Source organism: Mirounga leonina, unplaced genomic scaffold (assembly GCF_011800145.1).
Source record: "Mirounga leonina isolate KUSES-001 unplaced genomic scaffold, KU_Mleo_1.0 Mir_94, whole genome shotgun sequence".
Taxonomy (NCBI): domain Eukaryota; kingdom Metazoa; phylum Chordata; class Mammalia; order Carnivora; family Phocidae; genus Mirounga; species Mirounga leonina.
Genome location: NW_023270855.1, coordinates 39,514,868 through 39,539,305, shown reverse-complemented (window position 1 = coordinate 39,539,305; position 24,438 = coordinate 39,514,868). Strand labels below are relative to the sequence as shown.

General features: G+C 42.1%; 1 protein-coding gene across 1 annotated transcript in view; it reads left to right on the top strand.

Moving 5' to 3' along the window:
• Positions 1 to 24,438, top strand: part of DOCK3 (dedicator of cytokinesis 3) — a 477,354-nt gene that overhangs the window by 420,397 nt on the left and 32,519 nt on the right. The window contains exons 27-34 of the mRNA XM_034997521.1: positions 3,907 to 4,001; positions 6,163 to 6,238; positions 6,772 to 6,872; positions 7,136 to 7,194; positions 9,406 to 9,554; positions 18,629 to 18,714; positions 21,070 to 21,096; positions 21,233 to 21,328. Coding sequence (XP_034853412.1) covers positions 3,907 to 4,001; positions 6,163 to 6,238; positions 6,772 to 6,872; positions 7,136 to 7,194; positions 9,406 to 9,554; positions 18,629 to 18,714; positions 21,070 to 21,096; positions 21,233 to 21,328 — 689 coding nt within the window. The remainder of the gene's footprint in view (positions 1 to 3,906; positions 4,002 to 6,162; positions 6,239 to 6,771; positions 6,873 to 7,135; positions 7,195 to 9,405; positions 9,555 to 18,628; positions 18,715 to 21,069; positions 21,097 to 21,232; positions 21,329 to 24,438) is intronic.

Genomic DNA, 24,438 nt, shown 5'->3' with positions numbered 1-24,438 from the left:
GATAAAATCATTCAACAAACTAGAAATAGAAGGGAATTTCTTCAGACTGACAAAAGGCATCTATGAAAAACCCACAGCTAACATTATACTTAATAACAAAAGACTGAATGCTTTCCTCTTAAGGTCAGGAACAAGAGAAAGACATCTGCTCTAACCACTTATATTCATTATACTGGAGGATCTAGCTGGAGCACAAGTTTGGAAAGGAAGAAGTAGAACTATCTCTATCCTCAGATGGCATGACTGTGTACAGAAAATCCTAAGACATCCATAAAAACACTATCAGAGAAGTCAGAAACAAGTTCAGCAAAGTTGCAGGATACATAATTAACATACAAAAATCAATTCTATTTCTTGGCACTAGCAAGACCATATAAAAAAAAATCAACTGGAAAGGGATCATAGACCTAAATGTAAGAGCTAAACTACAAACCTCTTAGAAGGAAACAGTAGTATATCTTTATGTCATTGTATATATCTCCTATCCTTTTACTTTTGAGGTATTTATGTCTTTGAATCTAAAATCTGTATCTTGTAGACCACGTATAATTAGATTATGTTTATTTTTATCCATCTTCCCATCTTTGCCTTTTGATTAGAATGATTAGTCTGCTTACATTTACTGTAATTATCAAAAAGTTAGGATTTACACCTGTCATTTTGCTATTCGTTTTATATCTGTCTTATATCTTCTTTGTTCCTCTCCTCCTCCGTTTCTGCCTTCTTTTATGTTAAATATTTTTAGTGTGCCATTTTAATTCCTTCATTGTTTCTTTTAGCATATTTTTTTACATATTTTTTATTTTATTTTATTATGTTATATTAATCACCATACATTACATCATTAGTTTTTGATGTAGTGTTCCATGATTCATTGTTTGCGCATAACACCCAGTGCTCCTTTCAGTACATGCCCTCTTTAATACCCATCACCAGGCTAACCCATCCCCCCACCCCCCTTCCCTCTAGAACCCAAGACTATGGACTCTGGGAAACAAACTGAGGGTTCTTTTAGCATATTTTTAAAGTTATTTTCTTAGTGGTTGCCCTGGGAATTACAATTAACATCTCAATCTATCAGGTTCACTTTAATAGTATACAAAAACTTCACTCCAATAAAGCTCCAATTCTTTCTTCTTTTTTGTGCTGTTACTGTCTTATAAATTACATATTTATACATTATAATCTCAACATGGTTTTATAATTATTGCTTTGCGCAGTTGCCTTGTAAATCAAATAGGAAGAGTTACAAACTTAACATATATACTATCTTTTATATTTACCTATATAGTCACTTTTCCTAGTGCTTTTTATTTCTTCATATGGATTCAGGTTACTGTCTAGCGTCTTTTTAGTTAAGTCTGAGAGACTCCCTTTAGTATTTCTTTTAGGGTAGCTCTACTAATAACAAATTCTCACAGCTTTTTTTTTTTTTTTTAATCTGAGAATGTTTTAACTTCTTCATTTTTGAATGATAGCTTTGCTAGACTTAATATTCTTGGTTGACATTATTTCAGTACTTTGAATATGTCATTCCACTGCCTCTGGCCTCCATCATATCTGTTCATAAGTTACCTATTATTATTGAGAATCATTTGTACATGATAAAATTTTTTTCTCTTCTTGTTTTAAAGATTCTCTGTTTTTGCATTTGACATTTTGACTATGATATCTCTGTATATAAATCTCTTTGATTTTATCCTGTTTGGAGTTCATTGAGCTGTTTGGGTGTGTAGATTAAAGGGTTTTTTCCATCAAATTTGGGAAGTGTTTAAAATATTTCTTCAAATATTTATTCAAAATCTCTTCCTCTTTTTCTCTCATCTCTTCCTGACATTCCTATTATTTGTATGTTTTTACAACTGGTGGTATCCCACATGCTCTGTTTTTCTTCATTTTCTTTCTGTTCCTCTGGATAATCTCAATTGACATATCTTTTAAATTTGCTGATTCTTTCTTCTGTCAGTTCAAATCTGCTGTTGAGCCCTTCTAGCAAAATTTACATTTCAGTTATGGTACTTTTAAATTCTAAAATTTCTATTGGATGCTTTTAAAATAATTTCTGTCTATTTTATTGATATTCTCTATTTGGTGAGATACTGTTCTTGTACTTTCTTTTAATTCTTTAGGCATGGTTTCCTTTCGTTCGGTGAGCATATTATAACAGCTGATTTAAAGTCTTTTCCTAGTGAGTCCAACATTTGAGCTACTTCAGATAAAGTTTCTATTGACTTCTCTTTTTTCTGTGTATGGGTCATACTTTCATGTTTCATTTCATATATTATAATTTTTTTGTTAGAAACTAGATAATTTAAATAATGTGGCAACTCTTGAAATCAGATCCCCTACCACATCCCAGGGGTGGTTGTTGTTGCTTTTTGTTGTTTTGTTGTTGTTATTGATATCAGTTTGCTAGCTTATTTAGTGACTTTCTTGGACTAATTCTTTAATGTCTGTATACTTTGTTGTGTGCAGCCACTGAGGTCTTCATCTTAGTGGCCAGCTAGTACTTGGACAGAAATTTCCTTAAATGCCTTAAGTCATAAGTCTTTGATACTTTGCTAAGTATCTGTATGTGTGTGTTGGGACTTACCTTCAATGCTCCAACCATTTACATTACTGCCTTAGCCTTCACTTCCTGCTTCACATAGAGCCTCAAAGTCAGCCAGAGCGAGAGATTAGGCTTCTCAGGTCTTTCCTGGGAATATGTACAGCCCTGAACATGTGTGTGGACTTCTAGGTTCCCAGGAATATTTCAGAGCTTTTCAAAGTCCCCTATAGATATTTCTTTCCCCAGATTTTTCTTGTAAGTCTTTTGGCAATTTTCTTAATGCCCTAATGACATGGCTGCTCCAAGCAACTTGGGTATTAAATTATTACGGCTGATTTTTTTCCATATATGCCCTGGGTAAAAGGCTCTTCTCACTGGGTGAGCTCTGGGTCAGATCAGGGAAGCCCTCTGAATGGGGATTTCCCAGGTTGCTGCCAGACAGATAGAAAAGCAGCAATGGGGGGGGGGGCACTTTTTCAGGAGCTCACTACCACTGTGGTTCTACGGTTGCTTGTTTTCAAGGATATACCATGGAGGTAGGAAGAGGAATGGGACAGGAATGGGACAAGCTAAAGTGCAACAACTTTCACCGTTCTACTGAGATTCAACCATTTTTCTTGAATAACGCTCCTTGGATTGTTGCAAGTCTTTGCTTAACCTGCTTTGCCAGTGTTCTCATTACTTTCATAGAGGAGCACATTTTGGAGGTCTTTACTCTGCCATTCCTAAAATGCTTCTCCTGTCAATGTGTTCTTAATATTCAAGAGAGCAGGTTCTTTTTAAGATTTTATTTATTTATTTTAGAGAGAGAGAGAGAGAATGTAAGCGGGGGTGGGGAGGGAGCTGGGAGGGGCAGAGGGAGAGAGAGAGGGAGAGAAGCAGACACCACGCTGTGTGCAGAGCTCAATCTCAGGACCCTGAAATCATGACCTGAGCCAAAAATCAAGAGTCGGACACTTAAACAACTGAGCCACCCAGGCATCCCCCAAAAAGCAGGTTCTTATAGTCAAGTGCTCAAGGGCCATGGCTCAAATAATGAGACCCACAGACCCAGTTGGATACCAGTTCTGCTGGACTCTAGCCTTCTGAACACTTTGGGCTTTAGGCACCGGGCTCAGGGTGCAGAGCTCCCTCTGTTCTACCCAGTTTGGGTCTGCTCCCACCTGGCCTGAGAGAGTGCCCCGATCTCACTCTCATACAGGCCTCTAAAAGAAAATAACTCACAGAGGGAACCGGAATCTAACCCACTAGTCCTCTCCATTCTCATGGTCTGGAAGTCAGGAGAGCCCTGTTAAGGACATGCGTGCTGTAGTGGTTGTGGTGGTATCTCACATCAGATTTTCCTGCTGGATCAGGAATTCCTGCTGAAGATTTTCTGTGTGTTCCGGAACCTAATGAAGATGAGTGTCTTCCCTCGGGACTGGATGGTGATGAGACTTCTTACAAGCAAGTGAGTGTGGAAGGGCCCTGTACCAGCATCAACAGAACTATTTTCAGACTAAGGAGAGAGAGAGAGAGAGTGTGTGTTTGTGTGGCAGAGAGAGAAAGCAAGACAGAGATCATTGCCAAGGCCATGGGGACAGAAAAGACAGGGTAAATTTGAAAAACGTTTGGAGGCATAATCAGTAGGACTTGACCATTTACCATAAGTTCAAGATGAAGAAAGTGTTAAAGATAGTTCAAAATGGAGTCTTAAGTGCCTGGCAGAGATGTCATGGTAAGGATAGAAAAGGAAGGTAAAGATGTGAAATCATAATACCCAGAAGAAGTTTTCTCCTTGAGGGAGGCCTGTTCCATGGACCACTGGCCTCTGTTGTTGTCTAGTTTCAGGCAATTATCCCAAGCCCTCCTCTTGATTTGATTTCTGTTGTCTGCCAGACACTGCCTGCCTCCCACAGCTAGTGCTAATTATCCACCCAAGGCCTGGCTGTAAGGCTCTGACCACTTCTGACTCCAGCAACAGAATTCACTCTTAGACTGCCCCCAGATTGTCTCTTCCATTCATATTTCTAGCCTGTGCTTCTAATTGGCAAACCAGACAAGTAATGCAGGTGGTAAGGTACTGGCTCATCTGGTCTCCCCCCACTCGGGAGAAGGCCACTTGGCCTCCACTCTCTAGCCTACTGCCTTCTCCCACTGATCTGCTTTCTTTTCTTGTTTTGAGGGAGAGAGAGCGGGGGAGGAGGGGCAGAGGGAGAGAGAGAGAATCCCAAGCCAACTCCACACCCAGCACAGAACCCAGTGCGGGGCTCGATCTCAAAACCCTGAGATCATGACCTGAGCTGAAATCAAGAGTCTGAAGCTTAACTGAGGCACCCAGGCGCCCTGATCTGCTTTTTGGTTGGCATTATGCAGAATGTAGTGATATTATCTATGTTAGATATATTAGCAAGGTATCAGCATGGTTCCACTTTGTACCTTTTATAGGGCACTTTTTTCTTTTTTCAAAACTGCAAACATTTTATACAGAACCGAAAATGGTTATAACCAAAGTTGCACATGTTTTTTCTCAATTAGTGGATTTTCCATTTGACTCCCTCTTGTTTCTTTTTTGTTAAAGATTTTATTTATTTATTTGAGAGAGAGAGACAGAGATAATGACAGAGATAGCGAGAGAGAGCACAAGCGGGGAGGAAAGGGAGAAGCAGGCTCCCCGCTGAGCAGGGAGCGCAATGTGGGACTTGATCCCAAGACCCTGTGATCATGACCTGAGCAGAAGGCAGATGCTTAACCGACTGAGCCACCCAGGCGTCCTTCCCTCTTGTTTCTATCTCTTAGCTCTCATCTGAGTACTTCAGGGCCCTCAGCCCATCCTATAGGAACAGCCTCTTCTTTTAAGGCTCGTACCTTTCAAATCTGTCACCTCCTGTGCCAGTGGACTAGTCTCTCTAATGCACTGTTTTTGCCTTGCCCCTCTTCTGCACCAAAGACAGGGCGCTCAGTGTTAGACATAAGCTCCTTTGCCAGGCACCCAAGGCCCTCTGTAATCAAACCCTTACCTGCCTGTCCCACTTCATTTCCTTTCTACTTTAACCTGTGCCCTCAGCTCCAGCAAGCCAGCCTCCCATTGTTCCTTATATGTACCCAGGCTAAAACGGAGAGTGATATTCTAGACCAAAGGCCGAAAACAAATAACTTATAGATAAAAATAATAGCATGTGACAGCAGTAGGGATTTAATCATTATAAACCCTTATAATCAAGGAATAATAAAATTATACTGTAAGTCCTCTGGTAGTCATACCTTCACTACCCAGAAGTTCTCAAAATACTAGAATCACTCTTTGAACTAGAAGAAATCTTAAAGATCCAACTAATTCCCCCCACCCCCTGTTATAGGCAGGGAAACTGGGGCCTAGACAGCAGTTGTGCCAAGGCCAGGTAATGGCAGAGCTGGGCCTAGAACCCACTGATGTTCTATGGTGTACTGCCTACTGTGGGGCATTTCTCCAAGATCAGTTTTCTGTGAGGTTTGTGCCATCTATTCCTTTCCTTTATAGTCAGATCTTACATTAGAGAAAGTTGTACTCAAGACGTTTACTCATAGGTCATAGATGCTAAGCTGTCGGATGCCATTAACCCCGCCAACCAATGCCTTGTTCCTTACTGCAGTATTATAGTCACTACTGTCCAGTACCTGTCTTCCGCACTGCACAAGAATTTCACAGAAACAGACTTTGACTTTAAGGTAGGAGCTCCTGAAATCCATCACCGTCTTTGTAATACACTAGAAAGCCAAAAAACAAGCTCACTGTTTTGTTTCTGGGGTTTTTTTGTTTTGTTTTGTTTACTAAAAACAACCATTTTATTTTGCTCACAATTTTTCAGGTTAGGAATTAGAGAAGGACTCAGCTAGGTATCAGATGGGCGGCTGGGAGCTGGGGCAAGCTCACTGGTTTTTGCTTTATTAATATGTTCATAGTATTGAACCACTTCCAAGTTTGATAGTGACTAGGATATAACCTAAGAGCGCCCCTGTTGGAGGTGCTGGGAGCCAGACATCCGGGCGTAGGCTTTCTAGGCCAGAATCAACACTTTGGGTTTCAAGGAGTCAAGAAAGGAAAAAAAAAAAGTTCTGTTTGCAAAGATACTTAAAAAGGAAAAAAAATCAAGATCTTAAAATTGTGAAATGAATTCTGTGCTACATCCATATATTTAGAATCTCTCTGCAGGGTTAAGGACTCAGGCTGTCACATGTTTTCTCTTTCTCTGTCTCTCTAGGTGTGGAATTCTTATTTTAGCCTGGCAGTTCTGTTCATAAATCAGCCAAGCCTTCAGCTAGAAATCATCACTTCAGCCAAGAGGAAGAAGATTCTAGATAAGTAAGACATATGTCTCTTCTTCACCTCCCTACCACATGCCCAGATGGGGTTATGTTTCAGTGAGAGGCTCCTCAGAAGTCCACAAGGTTCTCACTGAGTAGCTTCCCAAGGAGCCAAGTATGAGAGTTCAGTTGAGAGCCAAATGGCTTAGTTTGGGGGGAAGCATTAGAAACAGAGCTGAAGGGCTAACCTTACTGAGTTTGTAGCCCTGCCTTCCTGAACTTTCTCCCACTGAAAGCTGACTTCTGTGTTACTATTTCTAGGTATGGGGATATGCGTGTGATGATGGCTTATGAACTGTTCAGCATGTGGCAGAATTTGGGTAGGTCTTTTCTCCCTAATTTCTCCCTAATTGCAAAGCCAAATAAAAAGTGACAAGACTAATAACTTCTCCTAGGTTTTATGGATGTTAATTCAGACCCAAGAGACCTTTACATATCTTTAACGTAACACCTCAGCCAGCTGGTACAGCACATGTGCACAGAACTCTTGGCAGGGAGACTTAGGCTGAGAAGCAAGACCCCAGTAACACATATGCACACTCCCTTTTTTGAGAACTAAAGTCAAAAGGAGAATATAAAGGCTCTAGGAGTTCTTCCCAGCTTAAGAACTCATGCCGGTAAGATCTTCTGTGCTCTTCATGTCCCAATGCAGATGTTGCAGGTTCAGAAGCATAGATCTTTTTTTAATTTTAATTCCAATATAGTTATCATACAGTGTTATATTAGTTTCAAGTGTACAATATAGTGATTCAGCAATTCTATACATTATTCAGTGTTCAACGTGGTAAGTGTACAGAAGCAGAGAATTTGGAGATATTCAGCACATGAGCAATATTTTCATAAATATTGGAACACTTTTTGGGTCTCTGGTATTCAGACGACGCAGATCAGGTTTCTCACACCAAATGCATGAGGATTGCATGCAAGAAGGGAAGTACAGCCCCTAGGTGAAATTGATTTTAGCTCTCTTTCATTCAGCAGCTTCTCTAACATCCAGTGCTTTTGATCTGAAATTGTCCGAGTGCTTGGTAGAATCCTTGGATTGCCCTGGTGACTAGGAGAGTCATCCTTTGGTACTATAGGCTTCTAAGTGGCCTCTCAGGATGCTAGAAAAGCCGTTACTCTTCCTAGCTATTACTCTTTTCAACTGAGCTCATGACTCTGAGGCCTTAGGAATGATGGTTATAAAATCTTAGAGTCCTCCATTAACCATCTCAATCACTAACCCTGGAAGCAGCAGACAAGGTATGAGGTATTCCTGCCAGTGAACACTAGGGCTTCTCTCCATGAGTAGGGATACATTTTACCAAGCAGGCTTTCCAGCTTCAGTACTCCTACACCCTGCAAGCAGCATAGTCAGGGTATAGATTTTAACCCTAAGCCCTAAACTGAAATTCCCAAGAACACAAGGTACTTATAAACTGTACCAAATACCAAGATTGGAATATGTAGAGTCAGCCTCAGGGCTAACATTTGCTTTCACAATGGAAGAAATAAAAAAGATGCCAAGTTTGCCTGATAAAGCCATTCCTGCCTCTTTTTTTTTTTTTTTTTTTTTTTTGTGGAAATGGCATTTTCTAGTCCTCAAGAACTGACTTTACTTGGCTGTAGCAGTCATTATACAGGCCCATACTTTTTCTCCTTTATAGTCTCCAAAGGACTGAAAGCAGATCTCTAAAAGATGGCTCACTCCGTTTCACCACTGCAAGGAAAAGTTCTGTCCCACAGTCCTCAGGACTGGTCCTGCCTTCTGGGAACATGCCCCATATTGCAGGCCAGTCACAGGGAAACCTGCACCACCCACTTGCCATGGAAAGGCCTCATGAGAACGTTGGAGGATGTGCTGAGCTGGTCTGAGTAGATGTAGTGCCGCCATCAGAAGTGCGATGTGAAGACAAGGGGCAGGGATGGGGAGGAGTACAGACAGAGTCCCCAAACCATTCTGTCCTAGAAGGGCTGTGCAGAAGGCTCCTGCTAACTCAGGAGGAGGCCTCTTGGGCACACATGAGCACAGGCAGTGAAGAGGCTCATGAACTTCAGGCCTCTAGCTGCTGGACCAGGGGCTGTGAACATCTTACCACTTAAATTCCTCTGGGCTAGAGGTAGAAACCCCAGGGATAAGGCATTGTGTTTAAGCAGAAATATATGGATTTTCCTTGCTAAATCAACACTGAACAGGACAATCTGAACCTATCATAGGGTTACTCAGAAATCCTATTCTGTCTAAAGTAGTAAACTCTGTTCCTTGACTTCGGAATGATTTTCAGGTAGTTTGCTGCACCTCCCATAAATTCTTTGAAAAGATAGTTTTTGCCTGTTGAACATTTGTTTTAGCTGGGTTGGGCCAGTTTCATCTATGAACTCTAAAAAGCCAAGAAAAAGAGTATCTCAGAGAGCCATAGTGGAGAGCTTGCTTTGTTCTCAGTTGCTTCCAGGGCATTTGAAAGTATGTACTGTGGCCCCACATGGGAAGCTTCCATAGAAGGAGCTAAAAAAGCATAAATTAATATCTGTTGGGTTTTGTTGTTCAGGTGAACATAAGATCCACTTTATTCCGGGAATGATTGGTCCTTTTCTGGGTGTGACACTGGTCCCACAGCCGGAAGTGCGGAATATCATGATTCCCATCTTTCATGACATGATGGACTGGGAGCAGAGGAAAAATGGCAACTTCAAACAGGTAAGACAACACCTGGCAGTGTTCAGGGTGCTCTCCTCTGGATGGACCCCTTCTGCCCAGGCAGCTGATCCAAATGGCCAGACTGTGGCTCCAGTGGGAATAGGCTGTAGCTTGGCCATCTTGAATCCTGTTCAAGGGTTTTCCCTTACTTGCCAGCCAGAATTGATTTGTAGATTTTCTTTATGAAGTTAGAGGTCAGAAAAGAATCAGAGGAAAGGAATGGAACATCTTAGAAAGAACTTTCTGTTCGAGGAAAGAATGGCTTGAGACTATAACCTCCCAGCTTCATTCAGGAGAGGGCCCTAGGAGCATATTGCCCTTCCTCTCTGGTGTGTGGTCCAGGCATTTCTAGGACTAGAACCAAGACCAGATGACTTCTCATGGCTCAGGGTAGCCCAGAATTTCACAGACTCCTGCATGGAGGGGTGGGTCCAGGAGATATAAGCCTTTAGCTTTTGACTAAATAGCTTCAAGCTGTGCCTCTGTGCAAATCTTCTGCTACCTCTAAGGTAGAGGAGATGACCCCTGCCTTTCTATGTGTAGCTCCAGAGAACAGGACTAGGATCAATAGGGATCAATAGGGAACAGGTGATTTTAGCTAGTAAAAGAAATTACTTGCTAGCAATAGGAACTGTCCAATGTAGCTGGCCTGCTTTAGGGGATGGGGAGTTCCTCTTTACTGGTGATTCTCAGACACTCCCAGGAGGCCTCTAGGAAATTTCTGTACTGGGTTGGGGACTGTACCAGTTCCCCACTAAGCTCCCTCCCAACCCTGTGACTCTGGGATGAGCCAGTGATCTTAAAGTGAGTGACTATAACAGTGAGGAGCAGACCGGGCAAACAGTAATTCTTAAATTATTATTTATTTATTTTTAAATTTACAGAGTAAAATTCATTCTTTGTGATTTATAGTTCTGTAAATTTTGGCAAACACATAGTCATGTAACCACCACTGTTCTAAATTCCTAAAAATTCCATCTTGCTACCTTTTTGTAGTCAAACTTTCCCCCATCTTTAACCTATGGCAACCATTGATCTATTCTCCACCACTGTAGGTGGGCCTTTTCCAGAATGTTATGTGCATGGAATCATGTAGACTGTAGCCTTTTGAGACTGGCTTCTCTCACTCAGCATGCCATCGAGAGATTCATCCATGCTGTTGCATGTGTCAGTTTTTCTATGGCTGAGTAGATTGCAGTTTATTCACCATTTGAAAGACATTTGCATTATTTCCACTTTTTGTTGATTATGAATAAAGCTGCTAACAAACATTTCTTTACAGATTTTTGTATGAATATAAACTTTCATTTTTCTTAGGTAAATATCTAGGAATAGGATTGCTGGATATCGTGGTAAATGTATGTTTAACTTTCTAAGGTGCTATCAAATTTTATTCCAAAGTGGCAATACCATTTTGAAGTCCCAGCAGCATTGTATGAGAGTTATAGTTGATTCATATACTCACCAGAATTCGATATCATCTCTTTACGTGTTTATTTTAGCCATTCTTTTTTTTTTTTAAGATTTATTTATTTATTTGAGAGAGAGAAAGAGAGAGAGAGGGAGAGCACAAGTGGGAAGAGAGGCAGAGGGAGAGGGGGAGAGAGTGAATCCTCAAGCAGACTCCCTGATAAGTGCAGAGCCTGACGCAGGGCTCAATCCCAGGACCCGGAGATCATGACCTGAGCTGAAACCCAGAGTTAACCAACTGAGCCACCCAGGTGCCCCTATTTTAGCCATTCTAATAGGTATATAATTGTATATCATGGTAATTTTAATTTCCATTTCTTTAATGATTAATGATGTTGAGCATCTTCTAATGTGTTTGTTTACCATCTTTATATCTTCTTTGGTGAAATGATTATGCAAAACTTGTGTTCATTTTTAATTGAGTTATGTTTTCTTATTGTTGAGTTTTGAGGGTTCTTTATATATTCTGGATGTCAGTCCTTTGTTGAATATATGATTTACAAATATTTCCTCCCAGTCCTTAGCTTGTCTTCTCATTTACCACAAGCAGTGTCTTTCACAGAACAAAAATTTTTAATTCTTATGCAGTCCAGTTTCTATAGATCATGGGATCTATATCTGGGATTGGGGTCATATCTGAGAACTCTTTGCCTAACCCAGGACCACAAAATTTTTTCTCCTGTGTTTCTTCTAGAGGTTTTATAATTTTATATTTAGATTTATTAGCTATTTTGAGGTAACATTTGTATAAGAAGTGAAGTATGGGTCGAGACTTTTTTTTTTCTTTTTCCCACATGGTTGTCCAACACCTTTTGTTGAAAAAATTATTATTTTTCATCAAAAATCAGTTCACCGTATGTGTTAGGTTCTCTTTCTGGACTCACTAGTCTTTCCATCTATGTCTTATCTCTTACCATTACCACACTGTCTTGATTATGGTAATTTTATAGTTAGTCTTAAAATCAAGTGGTGTGAATCTCCAAATTTGTTCTTCTTTTCCCCAATATTGTCTTAGCTATTCTAGTTCCTTTTTCTGTTAAGTCTCAGAATTAGCATGTCAATATCTGCAGAAATTCCTGCTGGGATTTTGATTGAGATTGCTTTGTATTTTATAGATCACATTGGAAAGAATTGATATCTTAGTAATGCTTAATACTTCTAGTCCATGAAGGCAATGTGTCTTTCCATTTTTTTAGGTATTCTTTTATTTCTTTCATTAGTGTTTTATAGTTTCCGCATATAGATCTTGTACATGTTGTTAGATTTATATGTATTTCCTATTTTTTGGTGCTGTTATAAATTATTCTGATTTTTAAATTTTATTTTTTAGTTGTTTGTTGCTAGTACATAGAAATACAATTGTTTTGTATACTAATATTATTTTCTACACCCTTGCCAAACTCACTTATTAGTTCCAGAAGGTTTTTGGAGATTCCCTGGGATTATCTATTTAAATAATCCTATCACTTTCAAACAGAGACCGTTTTATTTCTTCCTTTCTAATCTGTATGTCCCTTCTTTCCTTTCCTTTCCTTTCCCTTTCCTTTCCTTTCCTTTCCTTTCCTTTTTTTTAGAGAGAGAGTGTATGTGCAGGTGCAAGTAGTGGGGGCAGAGGGAGAGGGAGAGAGAATCTTAAACAGGCTCCACACCCAGTGCAGAGCCCAATGCAAGGCTGAATCTCACAACTCTGAGATCATGACCTGAGCCGAAATCAAGAGTCAGATACTTAACCGAAGGAGCCACCCAGGCGCTCCTTTTTTTTTTTTTTTTTTTTTTTCCTTACCTTATTGCACTGTCTAGGACCTCTGGTCTGGTGTTAAATAAGAGTGATGAGAGTGGACATCCTTGCTTTCCTCTTAATCTTCAAGGAGAGCATTTGGTGTTTCACAATTAAGTATGATGCTAGCTCTAGGTTTTTTATAGATGTTCTTTATCATGGGTAAATAGAGTTTAACATAAGAATCCTTTTTTGGAGTGTGCAGCTCTAATGCCTTTATTTCTTTGGGAAATAATAACTTTAAACAGAAAAGAACTGTTGCTTTTCTGTGTTGTCACAGCCTAACTGTACAAAATTCACAACTGCCTGATGAGAGAACCTAGTTACCAGAAAGTAGATGGCATTGCAGAACTACACCATGGGTCATCTGAGTCTGTTAAAAGAGGGGGTAGGCCATTACTACTACTGAATAAAGAAGGTTACCTTTGTGGAACACTAACTTGGAACTCATTTGTCTCACACTTTAAGACTCAGCTGTTAAGCTGTGTTCTTTCCCTCATTAAGACTGCGGTGGGGCACCTGAGTGATTCAGTCGGTTAAAAGTCTGACTCTTGATTTCAGCTCAGGTCATGATCTCAGGGTTGTGAGATTGAGCCCCATGTCAGACTACGTGCTGGGTGTGGAGCCTGCTTAAGATTCTCTCTCTCCAGGGGCACCTGGGTGGCTAGGTTGTTAAGCAGCTGCCTTCAGCTCAGGTCACGATCTCAGGGTCCTGGAATCAAGCCCCACATTGGGCTCCCTGCTCAGCAGGGAATCTGCTTCTCTCTCTCCCTCTGCCCCTTCTCCTGCTAGTGCTCTCCCCCACCAAATAAATAAATAAAATCTTTAAAAAAAAAAAAGGATTCAAGGATTCTCTCTCCCTCTCCTTCTGCCCCTCCCCCTCCCCCCAAAAAGACTATTGTGAATAATTGGTATCTAGCAAGTATGTAAACCTTGTTATCCCTGGTTAGAAAAATCTTGCTGCTGCTTCCCTATCAGATATTTTAAAAGAGTGGTCTACTCTTTGCATCCCCCCCTTTCCACTTCCCACCCTCCTATCCATCCAGTCTAGTGTGTATTGCGTACCCACTTCTGTTGAAGCTGCTCTCTTCAAGATCACCCATAACCTTCTAATCACCAAAATTCAATGACATTTTTGTCTTGATTCCAATTGTGCTTTCCACAGCTTTGGCTCTGTTAACTATTCCCCTACTTCCCACCTACTAACACTATTTCTTCTAATTATAAAAACAGTAGTTATTTAATGTAGAAAAATTAAAATTATACTAAGCTATAATAAAAAAAATTTTTTTAATTTAATTTTATTTTACTATGTTATGTTAGTCACCGTACAGTACATCATTAGTTTTTTTTTTTAAAGATTTTTATTTATTTATTCATGAGAGACAGAGAGAGAGAGGCAGAGGGAGAAGCAGGCTCCCAAGGAGCAGAGAGCCTGATGCGGGACTCGATCCCAGGACCCTGGGATCATGACCTGAGCCAAAGGCAGACGCTTAACCATCTGAGCCACCCAGGCGCCCAGTACATCATTAGTTTTTTATGTAGTGTTCCATGATTCATTGTTTTCATATAACACCCAGTGCTCTATGCAATATGTGCCCTCCTTAATACCCATCACTGGGCAAACCCATCCCCCCTCCCACCTCCCCTCTAAAACCCTCAGTTTGTTTCTCGGAGGCCATAGTCTCTCATGATTCACCTCCCCCTCTGATTCCCTCCCTTCATTTTTCCCTTCCTTCTCCTAATGTCCTCCATGCTATTCCTTATGTTCCACAAATAAGTGAAACCATATGATAATTGACTTTCTCTGCTTGACTTATTTCACTTAGCATAATCTCCTCCGGTCCCAACCATGTTGATGTAAAAGTTGGGTATTCATCCTTTCTGATGGCTGAGTAGTATTCCATTGTATATATGGACCATATCTTCTTTATCCATTCATCGGTTGAAGGGCATCTCAGCTCTTTCCACAGTTTGGCTATTGCAGACATTGTTGCTATAAACATTGGGGTGTATATGGCCCTTCTTTTCACTACATCTGTGTCTTTGGGGTAAATACCCAGTAGTGCAATTGCTGGGTCATAGGGTAACTCTATTTTTAATTTTTTGAGGAACCTCCACACTGTTTTCCAAAGTGGCTGTACCAACTTGCATTCCCACCAACAGTGTAAGAGGATTCCCCTTTCTCCACAACCTCTCCAACATTTGTAGTTTCTTGCCTTGTCAATTTTTGCCATTCTAACTGGTGTAAGGTGGTATCTCAATGTGATTTTGATTTGAATTTCCCTAATGGCTAATGATGATGAACATTTTTTCATGTGTCTGTTAGCCATTTGTATGTCTTCTTTGGAGAAGTGTCTGTTCATGTCTTCTGCCCATTTTTTGACTTGATTATTTGTTTTTTGGGTGTTGAGTTTGAGAAGTTCTTTATAGATCTTGGATATCAGCGCTTTGTCTGTAGTGTCATTTGCAAATATCTTCTCCCATTCTGTGGGTTGCCTCTTTGTTTTGTTGACTGTTTCCTTTGCTGCGCAGAAGCTTTTTATCTTGATGAAGTCCCAAAAGTTCATTTTTGCTTTTGTTTAACTTGCCTTTGGAGATGTATCTTGAAAAAGTTTCTGTGGCCAATGTCGAAGAGGTTACTGCCTATGTTCTCGAGGATTTTGATGGATTCCTGTCTCACATTGAGGTCTTTCATCCATTTTGAGTTATCTTTGTGTATGGTGTAAGAGAATGGTCGAGTTTCATTCTTCTGAATATAGCTGTCTAATTTTCCCAGCACCATTTATTGAAGAGACTGTCTTTTTCCCACTGCATATTTTTTCCTGCTTTGTCAAAGATTATTTGACCATAGAGTTGAGGGTCCATATCTGGGCTCTATAATGAAAAAATTTAATCCGTAATCCTACTATACTAGTAACTTGGGTGGGGGGGCAGGGTATGTCGTTTTTAGACTTTTTTTCCATACATCGAGGTTTTTAAGTTAAAAAATGGAGTCATTGTGTATATTGGGGTTTCAGGGACCATTGTGTATATTGACTTTTAATCTCCCTTTTTTAGTAGCACCTTGTCATCACTGTCTCTTCTTGCCAGTTAATCCTCCTCGGTACTATGCTGTCAGTTTAAAGGCCACAGAGTCTTCCACTGCATGGCTTAGACCACTATGGTTTTAGTCAGGCTCCTAGTTTTAGAAACCTAGGTTCATTCCAGATTTTTGTTGTTAAAATTACAAAAAGACATATCCATTCTTAATTATTTGCTTAGGTAAACTTCTCACCTATAATTGCTAGATCAAAGAGCAAAAAGCCTTCCTTAAGTTTTTACAACACCACTTCTCAAAATGCTGCTGTCCACTGATGTCTCAGACTGCAGGCCACCCTCTCTGTGTGCCCTGTCCCAAGCACTGAGCATGCTGAGCTGAGTCAGCTGTTGTCCCTGCCTCTTCTTTCAGATGATGAGCTAGCTCTTGGGAACCTAAAATGGTACCTGAAACATGCTAGATTCATGGAGATTAAAATCAAAACTAACATTCATTGAACACTTCCAAGAGCTAGGGCACAGAGATACCAGAGAGGACTGTTAACCTCTGTTACTGCTTCATAAGAGAGGAATCATAGACTGAGAGAGGTAAATATCTTGTTCTGAAGTAGGCAACTGGTTGTCACAGGACAGATGTTTGTTGAATGAATGAGTAACAAGGTGTCACTTGTCACTTCAGGAATATTGGTTCCATAGTATAAAAGTAACTATGCAAACCTGAAATTGTCAATATTACCAATTATGACATGATATACTTGAAGAACTTAGCATTTCATTTGACTTAAATACATTGGTTTTGCATACATTGATCTTCAGCATTCCATATTTTGGATTTCTCAGTTTCTCCTAATAACTTCTTCCTTTATCAGCACTGCAGAGGGTGATGAAGTAATGTCCCCATAGCCTTTGATCACCAGCTCCTTTGCCTAACACAGAAGTTCTAACACTTGACTAGGTATCAGAACTACCTGGAGGGCTTGTTTGAAACAGATTGCTTCTCTCCTTCCCAAGTTTCTGATCCACTGGAGCCTGAGAATTTGTATCTATTTTTTTTTTTAAGATTTATTTACTTATTTGACAGAGTGAGAGCATGAATGTGTGCAAGTGGAAGGAGGGGCAGAGGGAGAGGGAGGGAGAGAATCTTAAGCAGGCTCCACACTCAGTGGGGCTTGATCTCATGAGCCTGAGATCATGACCTGAGCCAAAATCAAGAGTCGGACGTGTAACCAACTGAGGCACCCAGGTGCCCTGAGAATTTGCATTTCTAATGACATCCCTGATGACTGATACTGCTGGCCCAGGGACCCATTTTGAGAACTCCAGGGAACTGCTGCACCCATGTGTGCACTGTTATATTTTCTGCTGCTCCAGGCCCCCTCCCCTCCTTTGCCCTGTTCTGGACAATACAATCTACCTGTACCTGCATGTGTGAAAAGAGATATCTTGTTATAACAGACTCTTCTTCCCCTGGGAGGCTTGTGGCCAGCTGACTGCCCCAGTAAGACAAAACAAGATTTGAACTGAGAATGAGAGACCTTGGCCTCTGGGCTTGGCTCTTCCTGATTTTACATGGCCCCAGGCAAGTCCCTGCTGAAGCCTCTTCTCCACACAGAGAAAGACAAATGGCATCCATCCCTAAGGACCCCTGGTCTCAGATTTTCTCTTTTCTCTGAAAGGCATATTCAAGCCACTGACTCATCAGGCCAAACGTAAATGTATGAGAGTCTCCATCCTGGCCACATAGCAGGCCACTATAAACAAGACCGTATTTATTCATCCATTCTCATTTTCTGTTGAAGGGATTTCAGAAGCCATAATTGCCTTTGATGAATTTCTTAATTCAATAATTTTTTTTTTTTTTTACTTCATTGCCTTAGGACTCTTTGGCCCTATGTGAAGTGAGAAAATGCTTCTGTTACAGCTCATTAAAAGCAGCCATGCCGTTTTTGTTTATATGAAGTATCTGTATAAATAATACCACAATACCACATTTTTTTTTACAGTACCACATTTTAAAGGTTAATTAGGGGTTTAAAAGATTTTTATCTCACATCACTTACAACTATTTTCTCACTTCAGAATAAATCCAGGGAGGCTGATTAGAGAAGTGGCTGAGCCCAGCTGAGTGCCTTGTAGATCCATGGGGTGGGAACGAGTACAGTCTCTCTCCTCACAGTGTAGGAGTCCAGTAACAAATGCGAGGTCCCCAGTGGTGAGACCGTGGCAGAGGCAGCAGCCCCAGCTCTTTAGGTCCTCTAGGGACAAACAGTGGAGCATTTTACCCTGAAGGAGAATCTCTGAAGGAAAGACTCATACCTTGCTCAACTCAGAGTCATGTCAGCCATTACAGTGAGGACTAGCCCTGCAGCAGCCTTCCTTTGTGACTGGCTGACTGGAGGGTAAAGTTCTAACCAAATGTATTTTACTCACACAATTTCTTTCGAATGAGCATTTTTTAAGAAAAAAAAAATTGACAAAGGCCTTTTTTCCAAAATACTTTTCTTTCCAGGGAATCCTTGCCTTTTGCCCCTAGACTGGGAAAAGAGTATCTGAGGTGTGTAAGTTCCAACTTTTATTTAAACCACTCGAGTAGAAGGCCTTCTTAATCGGGGGAGGCAGGGTGGTTTCTTGGTGCTGTAGATGAGATCCTGCTTTCTCTAGGATTTATTTGGTGCAAGGAAAAAAATCAGGAAGCAGTTCCCCACCATCCTCACTTGTGGCAGGAGTTGGATTTCCCATCCTTCCTCTGAGGTCAGCTTGGGTTTACGAAGTCTCTGCTTCCTTCTAGGTGGAGGCCGAGCTGATTGACAAGCTGGACAGCATGGTGTCAGAAGGGAAAGGCGACGAGAGCTACAGGGAGCTCTTCGGCCTGCTGTAAGCTGTTTCAGCCCCTGGCACCCCACGCTGGGGGAGGGGGTGAAGTGGGCTGATGAAGGGTAGGGGTGCAACCCGCACTGGGCAGGCTCCAGAGGGTGGGTATCAGGAGAGACCTGGGTCGTTCCTAGTCAACAGGAAGATGGCATTATGGCAGCAAGCTCTCTCAGGGATTGCCATAGTTGAGTAAAGAGGTAGAGACAGGCGATAATGCTGAGCGCTTAGATTTGCTGATAGGAAAAGGGTCATCCTATGTCTTCATAGCATGCACTGTATCCAGTTGGGCAAACAGCCCATGGGGACTCAGTGACGGCTCAGTGTTGACATTTCTAAGAAGAAAAAAGTTAAATCCCTGGTTTGTAAGATACAATCAGCTTGGAAAAAACACTACCATGGGTATTGTGACTTTAACAAATTGTACCCACTCTCCAGGTCAGTTTCCCTGTTTATGAAATAGGTGGTTGTACTGAATGATGTCAGGGGTTCTCCCAGGTCCACCATTCATAGCTTCTATCTTGAACTGATGGAGGCCAAGAGACCTTAAAGGACTTGCCACAGGGGGCTAAGTCCGAAGGAGGGACTCAGGGGAACCATGGTCCTTCTAGATAAATAGTGATGTTGGACATTTTATCTTCCTAAAGAACAAAATCTTAAGACTCTTACACCTATAGAGTCCCTTCCCATCTTACTCATTATTTCCAGCTTTAATATTTTTCTTTTAGTGCCATTTTGAAGACAAGCCTCTAACGTATTTTTCCAATAATAATACTGTACATTTACTTAGAACTTTACAGTATACAAAATGTGCTTGACATTTCTTACTTAATCCTCACAACACACCTGTGAAGTGGGCAGGGCAGAAATTATCCTCATGAATAGAGGTGATAAAACTGAGCTCAGGGAAGTGTTATCCTGCCCTCAGTTGAATGACCAGTGAAAAGCAAGTCTGTGGGGGGAAGACCCAGATCTTTCCATTTCAAGAGGGGTAATCTTTATGCTATATCCTGCCCACTTTGTTCCTTGATGAGCCACACAATAAAATATGAATTTATTTGAAATTTAAATAATTATGATTTGTGAAAATGAATCCATACTTTAGTATTATTCTTTTAGCTGAAGATGTTTCTAATTGTGGAAATAATGCAGAGAAATCTCCTCCTAAGTCACTAACAGATGATTTTACTGCAAAGGAAAAAGCACACAAATAACTTGCATTTACTAATTACCTGACCAAATAGTGTTTCATAAACTCTTCTAAATCACGTCTGAGAGCTGAAAGTTGCTGAGAACCATGGAGCAGCATTTCCCAATTTGTGTTTTGGGGAAGATAGTAAGTGGATCATGGGCTAATCAGTTCAGAAAAGATTCAATTAAAATTGAACAGGCCTCTGTATTGTAGGACTTCTCAAAGCCTACAATACTAAGAAAGTTATGAAATCTCTCCAACGGGAGTGTGACCAGCACTTCCCAGGCTTGTTTGCTCACAGACACCTTTCTCAGTCCTCCAGAACAGCAGGGCTCTATAGAATAGTTCGGGAAGTACTGACACAGTGGCTTCATCCGCACAGCTCAGAGGCCAGAGCAATGGTGCTGCCTTCTCTCTCTAGTAACATGGGTCATGTGGGAAACCCTCACTTTCCCAGAAGCCTCGGCTCAGGCCACACACTGTGTGGAGAAGACGATCACCATCATGGCAGCATGAACAGCAGCCAGGCTGGGCCTCTAGCTGGGTCGGCCATTACAGGTGACTCTCACGACTTTCAGGGAGTGAGGGACAGTGTAGAAAGGAATCGGAAGTGAGACCTGGACCTGGGCTTATCACTGGAGCAAGCAGAGAGTCCAGGTCATCATCCCCTAGGAGAGATCTGTGAGAAGGCAGAGAAGCCAGAGGCTGCCCTGAGGTACCAGGAGCATGGGCTGGCAAATGAGAAAAGGACCTAGGCATTTAGCTCCTGGCTCCAGTACGTTTCACAGGGAATCATCCCCTGACAGTGGAGATGACTAGGTCTAGCTCCTGGATTCACTCACTGCCTATCCTACTGGACCCTCAAGACTAGTTGGAACCTTTTTCTTGATTTACGTGGAAAGGTTAGTTTGTATGTTTGCTGAGGATGCCTCTTGAGCAGTGATAGAGGTCAACGGCCAACTGCAAAGCCAGGTCCATCCTCAGGGTTTTCACTCAGCTGCTGTTTCAGAACCAGCCTCATAGCATACACCTAAAGGGCTGGGGCTTTAAAACCCCTTCCTCAGTTCATTGGCATCCTTAGGAACTTACACAGGAAAATGGAAAATATGCTCATCTGTTCCTGCCAGTTCAGTAATCACCTTGTCTTTGCTTTCTGCTGCATGGAGTAGAACCCAGCTGTTTGGGCCCTACCCCAGGTAAGACTGCAGTGTGGTAAGTCTGCTGTCTCCAGATCCATCACAGGCCCCATGGGCTCTGGGACCTCAATCTGGTGCCCAGGGAGGGCTCATGAATTGTATATTGTGTTTGTTTCCCCTACCCTCCTACCGATAGCCTGCTGGAGAAGGTTGAACAAGAAACATGGCGTGAAACCGGCATTTCCTTTGTGACCTCAGTCACCCGCCTCATGGAACGCCTTCTTGACTACAGGTATCTTCTCAGACACCTACCTACCTGACCTTCTCTGATCAGGATACTTTCCTCAGCAAGGACATCCCCTGATCTTATAATTGAGACCATGTGGCCTTTAGGGGGAGGACTGTTCTGGTTTTGGGTGCCAACACCAGTCATTAGGAAGCTACCGATGGCCAAGGAAAGAGAAGGAAAGAGCCTTCTCCCAAGGGTGGGCCAGGGTTTCCTGGGATCCCTTGTAATATGTGCCCCCAGGGGGCATCCCAGAGACATGTAGCCATCTGACTTTCCATCCAGAAAGGTTAAGGATCAGAGGAATGGGCACAGCAGAGCAATGCAGGAAACAACAGTAGGTCCTTTGTGCAGATGTTCCTGAGGGCCATATGGCAGGTGGGCAGGGAAATGTCACCTGGTGCAGAAGTGGGACTTTACTGGACTTCCAGTTGGTTTTTCCAGGGACTGGGGACCCTACTTTTCCATGCCTCTATTCTTTGCCTGAAGTCTACTTATTTCTGTCCCTTGGTCCTGGTCATAAATAGATTAGAGGAAGCAGACTGTGAGCTCAGAGATCTTTATGCTGTGTTCAGTCTGAGAGTTCATGTAAAAGTAGTTTTTTCATGAAGTCTTGCCTTCTGTCATATCATGGCTTTTGAATTACTCCAGAAGTGGCAGTGAAGCCCCTATTGCAGGCTTATTCTCTCAGCAGAGTTCATGTGGTGGCTAAGGGTACCTTTTAGGAGCCTAGAGGGATAGGGAATGAGGAAGAATGACAGAGGGAACCCATGGCCAAGCAATAGTTGTCTCCTCTGTGCTACAAGATGTGGAAACGCCAAGAGAGAGCACCTATGTAGCAGGAAATGAGGGAGTTTAGGCCACCTCTGGCTGCTGCTGAATAGAGAGGGTCCTGCTATGCCAAGACTTGTGCTTTGCAAAGAAGACTCAGGTGTCCTGTGCACTAGTCGAGCATGGGAATGGAATTCCGGAGAAATTGGCTCACGTCTCAAGCATCCCCTTTTCCTGTAGCACAGTTGTGCTTGTGTGAGTTTCAACCCATTTTTCCTGAGCCTTATGAGGTCACAGGTGGCCTTTTGGGGACCCCTTTTAGAATAGTGGACTCCTTTGCTCATGCCACATCCCCAGCCTTTTCTGCAACTGCCATCAGACAGGGAAGAAGGGTGGACAAAATTCTATAACTTCCCCCTCACTGAAACGTTTACTAAAAGGTCAGCTCTATTCACTGTGGCCTACCAGAAAGAGCTGAAATTAATTTCTTCGCCTAGTTCTAGCTGCCTGTTTGATTTTTGTACCTACCTTGTACAAACAACTCAAACTCATGGCCAAAACCAATCTCATTCTCTTCTATTTCTTGTCTCAAGAATGGTTCCTAAAAAACAAAGTTCATACTCTTTCACATGGCATCAAAGCCCCTTCATAAACTGGGCTTTGCCCACTTCTCCAGCCCTGTCCCCTGACAGTCCCCACTAGCCATGTGTGCACCCTAACCTCCTAGCGTTGCTCCTTGTTAATGCGAAAGGAAACACCACAATGCTTATGATGGCTCTTATCTATTAAAAATGTACCACGTGCTCTGTGCTTTACAAACATTGTCTCTAATCCCATATGCAGCCCTGAAGGGTTATCCTTGTTTTTATCAGTGAAGAAACACCATTGGTATGGAATGCCATTGCTAGGATCTGAACCCACATCTGACTCAAGAGGCATGACCTATCCCCTCATCCATGTTGTCACCACTCACATCCTTCTCTTCAGGCTTCTCTACATGTTGTGTCCTCCCAAGAGGGGCCTTTCTACCAAGCCCCATCAAGGAGGCTTTCCCAAATAGGAGCTTACCTAGATCTTTGCACATACTTCTTTCAAAGCATCGGTCACCTTGGATGATGATCATTCTTCACCTTTCTGACTCATTCAATTGAAGAGAATGGCTCCCTGAGGACAGGGACCTTGTCCTTATCTCCCTGGTCCCCTGCAGGAAGTCTTGATGGTCCTCTGCCACGTATATAGTACATACTGATTGATGGGAAGACCATGCAGGAACCAAGAAGTCTCTTCAACCCCAGTGCAGTTTAGTTCATCAAGAACCTACTAAGAAAATAGTTGTTGACAGTTAAATATATACATATTGATTATACAAATAATTAATAGGTTTACTCCAGAATGAGCTGAACCTAGAGTGTAAGACTCAGTTTTAGACTAGCATGAACCTCCTCTGAGTACCTCTTCAACTAATGTCTTCAGCTTTTGTGTGAATGATACTCTATGTCAGTTATAAAGATGTTCACTGGTGGCTTCTGTATTTCCCGGGTGAGGAAGCAGAGCCCCTGGGGTTTGGGGGTGAGGGGAATGGTTCTTAGTGTCCTGGAACATGCAGGGACAGAGCTAGAGTTGCCAAGCCCTTGGGGATTTAAGTGGAACCCTCCATCTGGAAGAGGAACTGGAGCCATATGGAGCCTTCCTTTCTCAGGCCTCTCCAGTCTCACTAAGGGCTGCCCTGGCCCTGGTCTAGGTCAGCACCAGCACAATGCTCACAGCCGGTTGCTTCAGAAGCCTCCTTAGGAGAGTCTTCCCTATTCATCCTCCAGAGAAAGAGTGCAGGAGAGCAATGGCTACACCCAAGTCAGAAGCTTTAAAAGGTGTCCTCTCTGTTGAGTAGCCACACAGAAGAGAAGAGTCAGTTGTTAGCATTACATGGGCAAGGCGGTCATAGCGCACAAAGGTGTGTAGGGAATGCCCCTGGTATCAACGGGTTGAGGCCAGTGCTTTTCTGTTTAATTGACTTGGCAGTAAAGTTCTAGTTATGGCCAAACAGAAGGTGATGCCTGGTAAGTGTTTCAGATGCTTTCTAGGAAAAAACAAACCATTTAATGCCAAAGTAGCTAGTTGAGATCTCACTGCCCTCTCTGGGGCCAACTTATTGGAGAGACAGATGCCTCCTGCCACTTTGTGTGTTGCTTATAACAAGTTGACCATCTGGCCCTCCTCTTGAAAAGTCACAGCATTTTCCTGTCCCTGCTAGCTCCAAACGGCAGACTCTGCAGTGGCATGTGCAGGACCCCCATGTCTGGCTACAAAGGAACCAAATGCCTATGATGATAGGGAACCCAACAAGG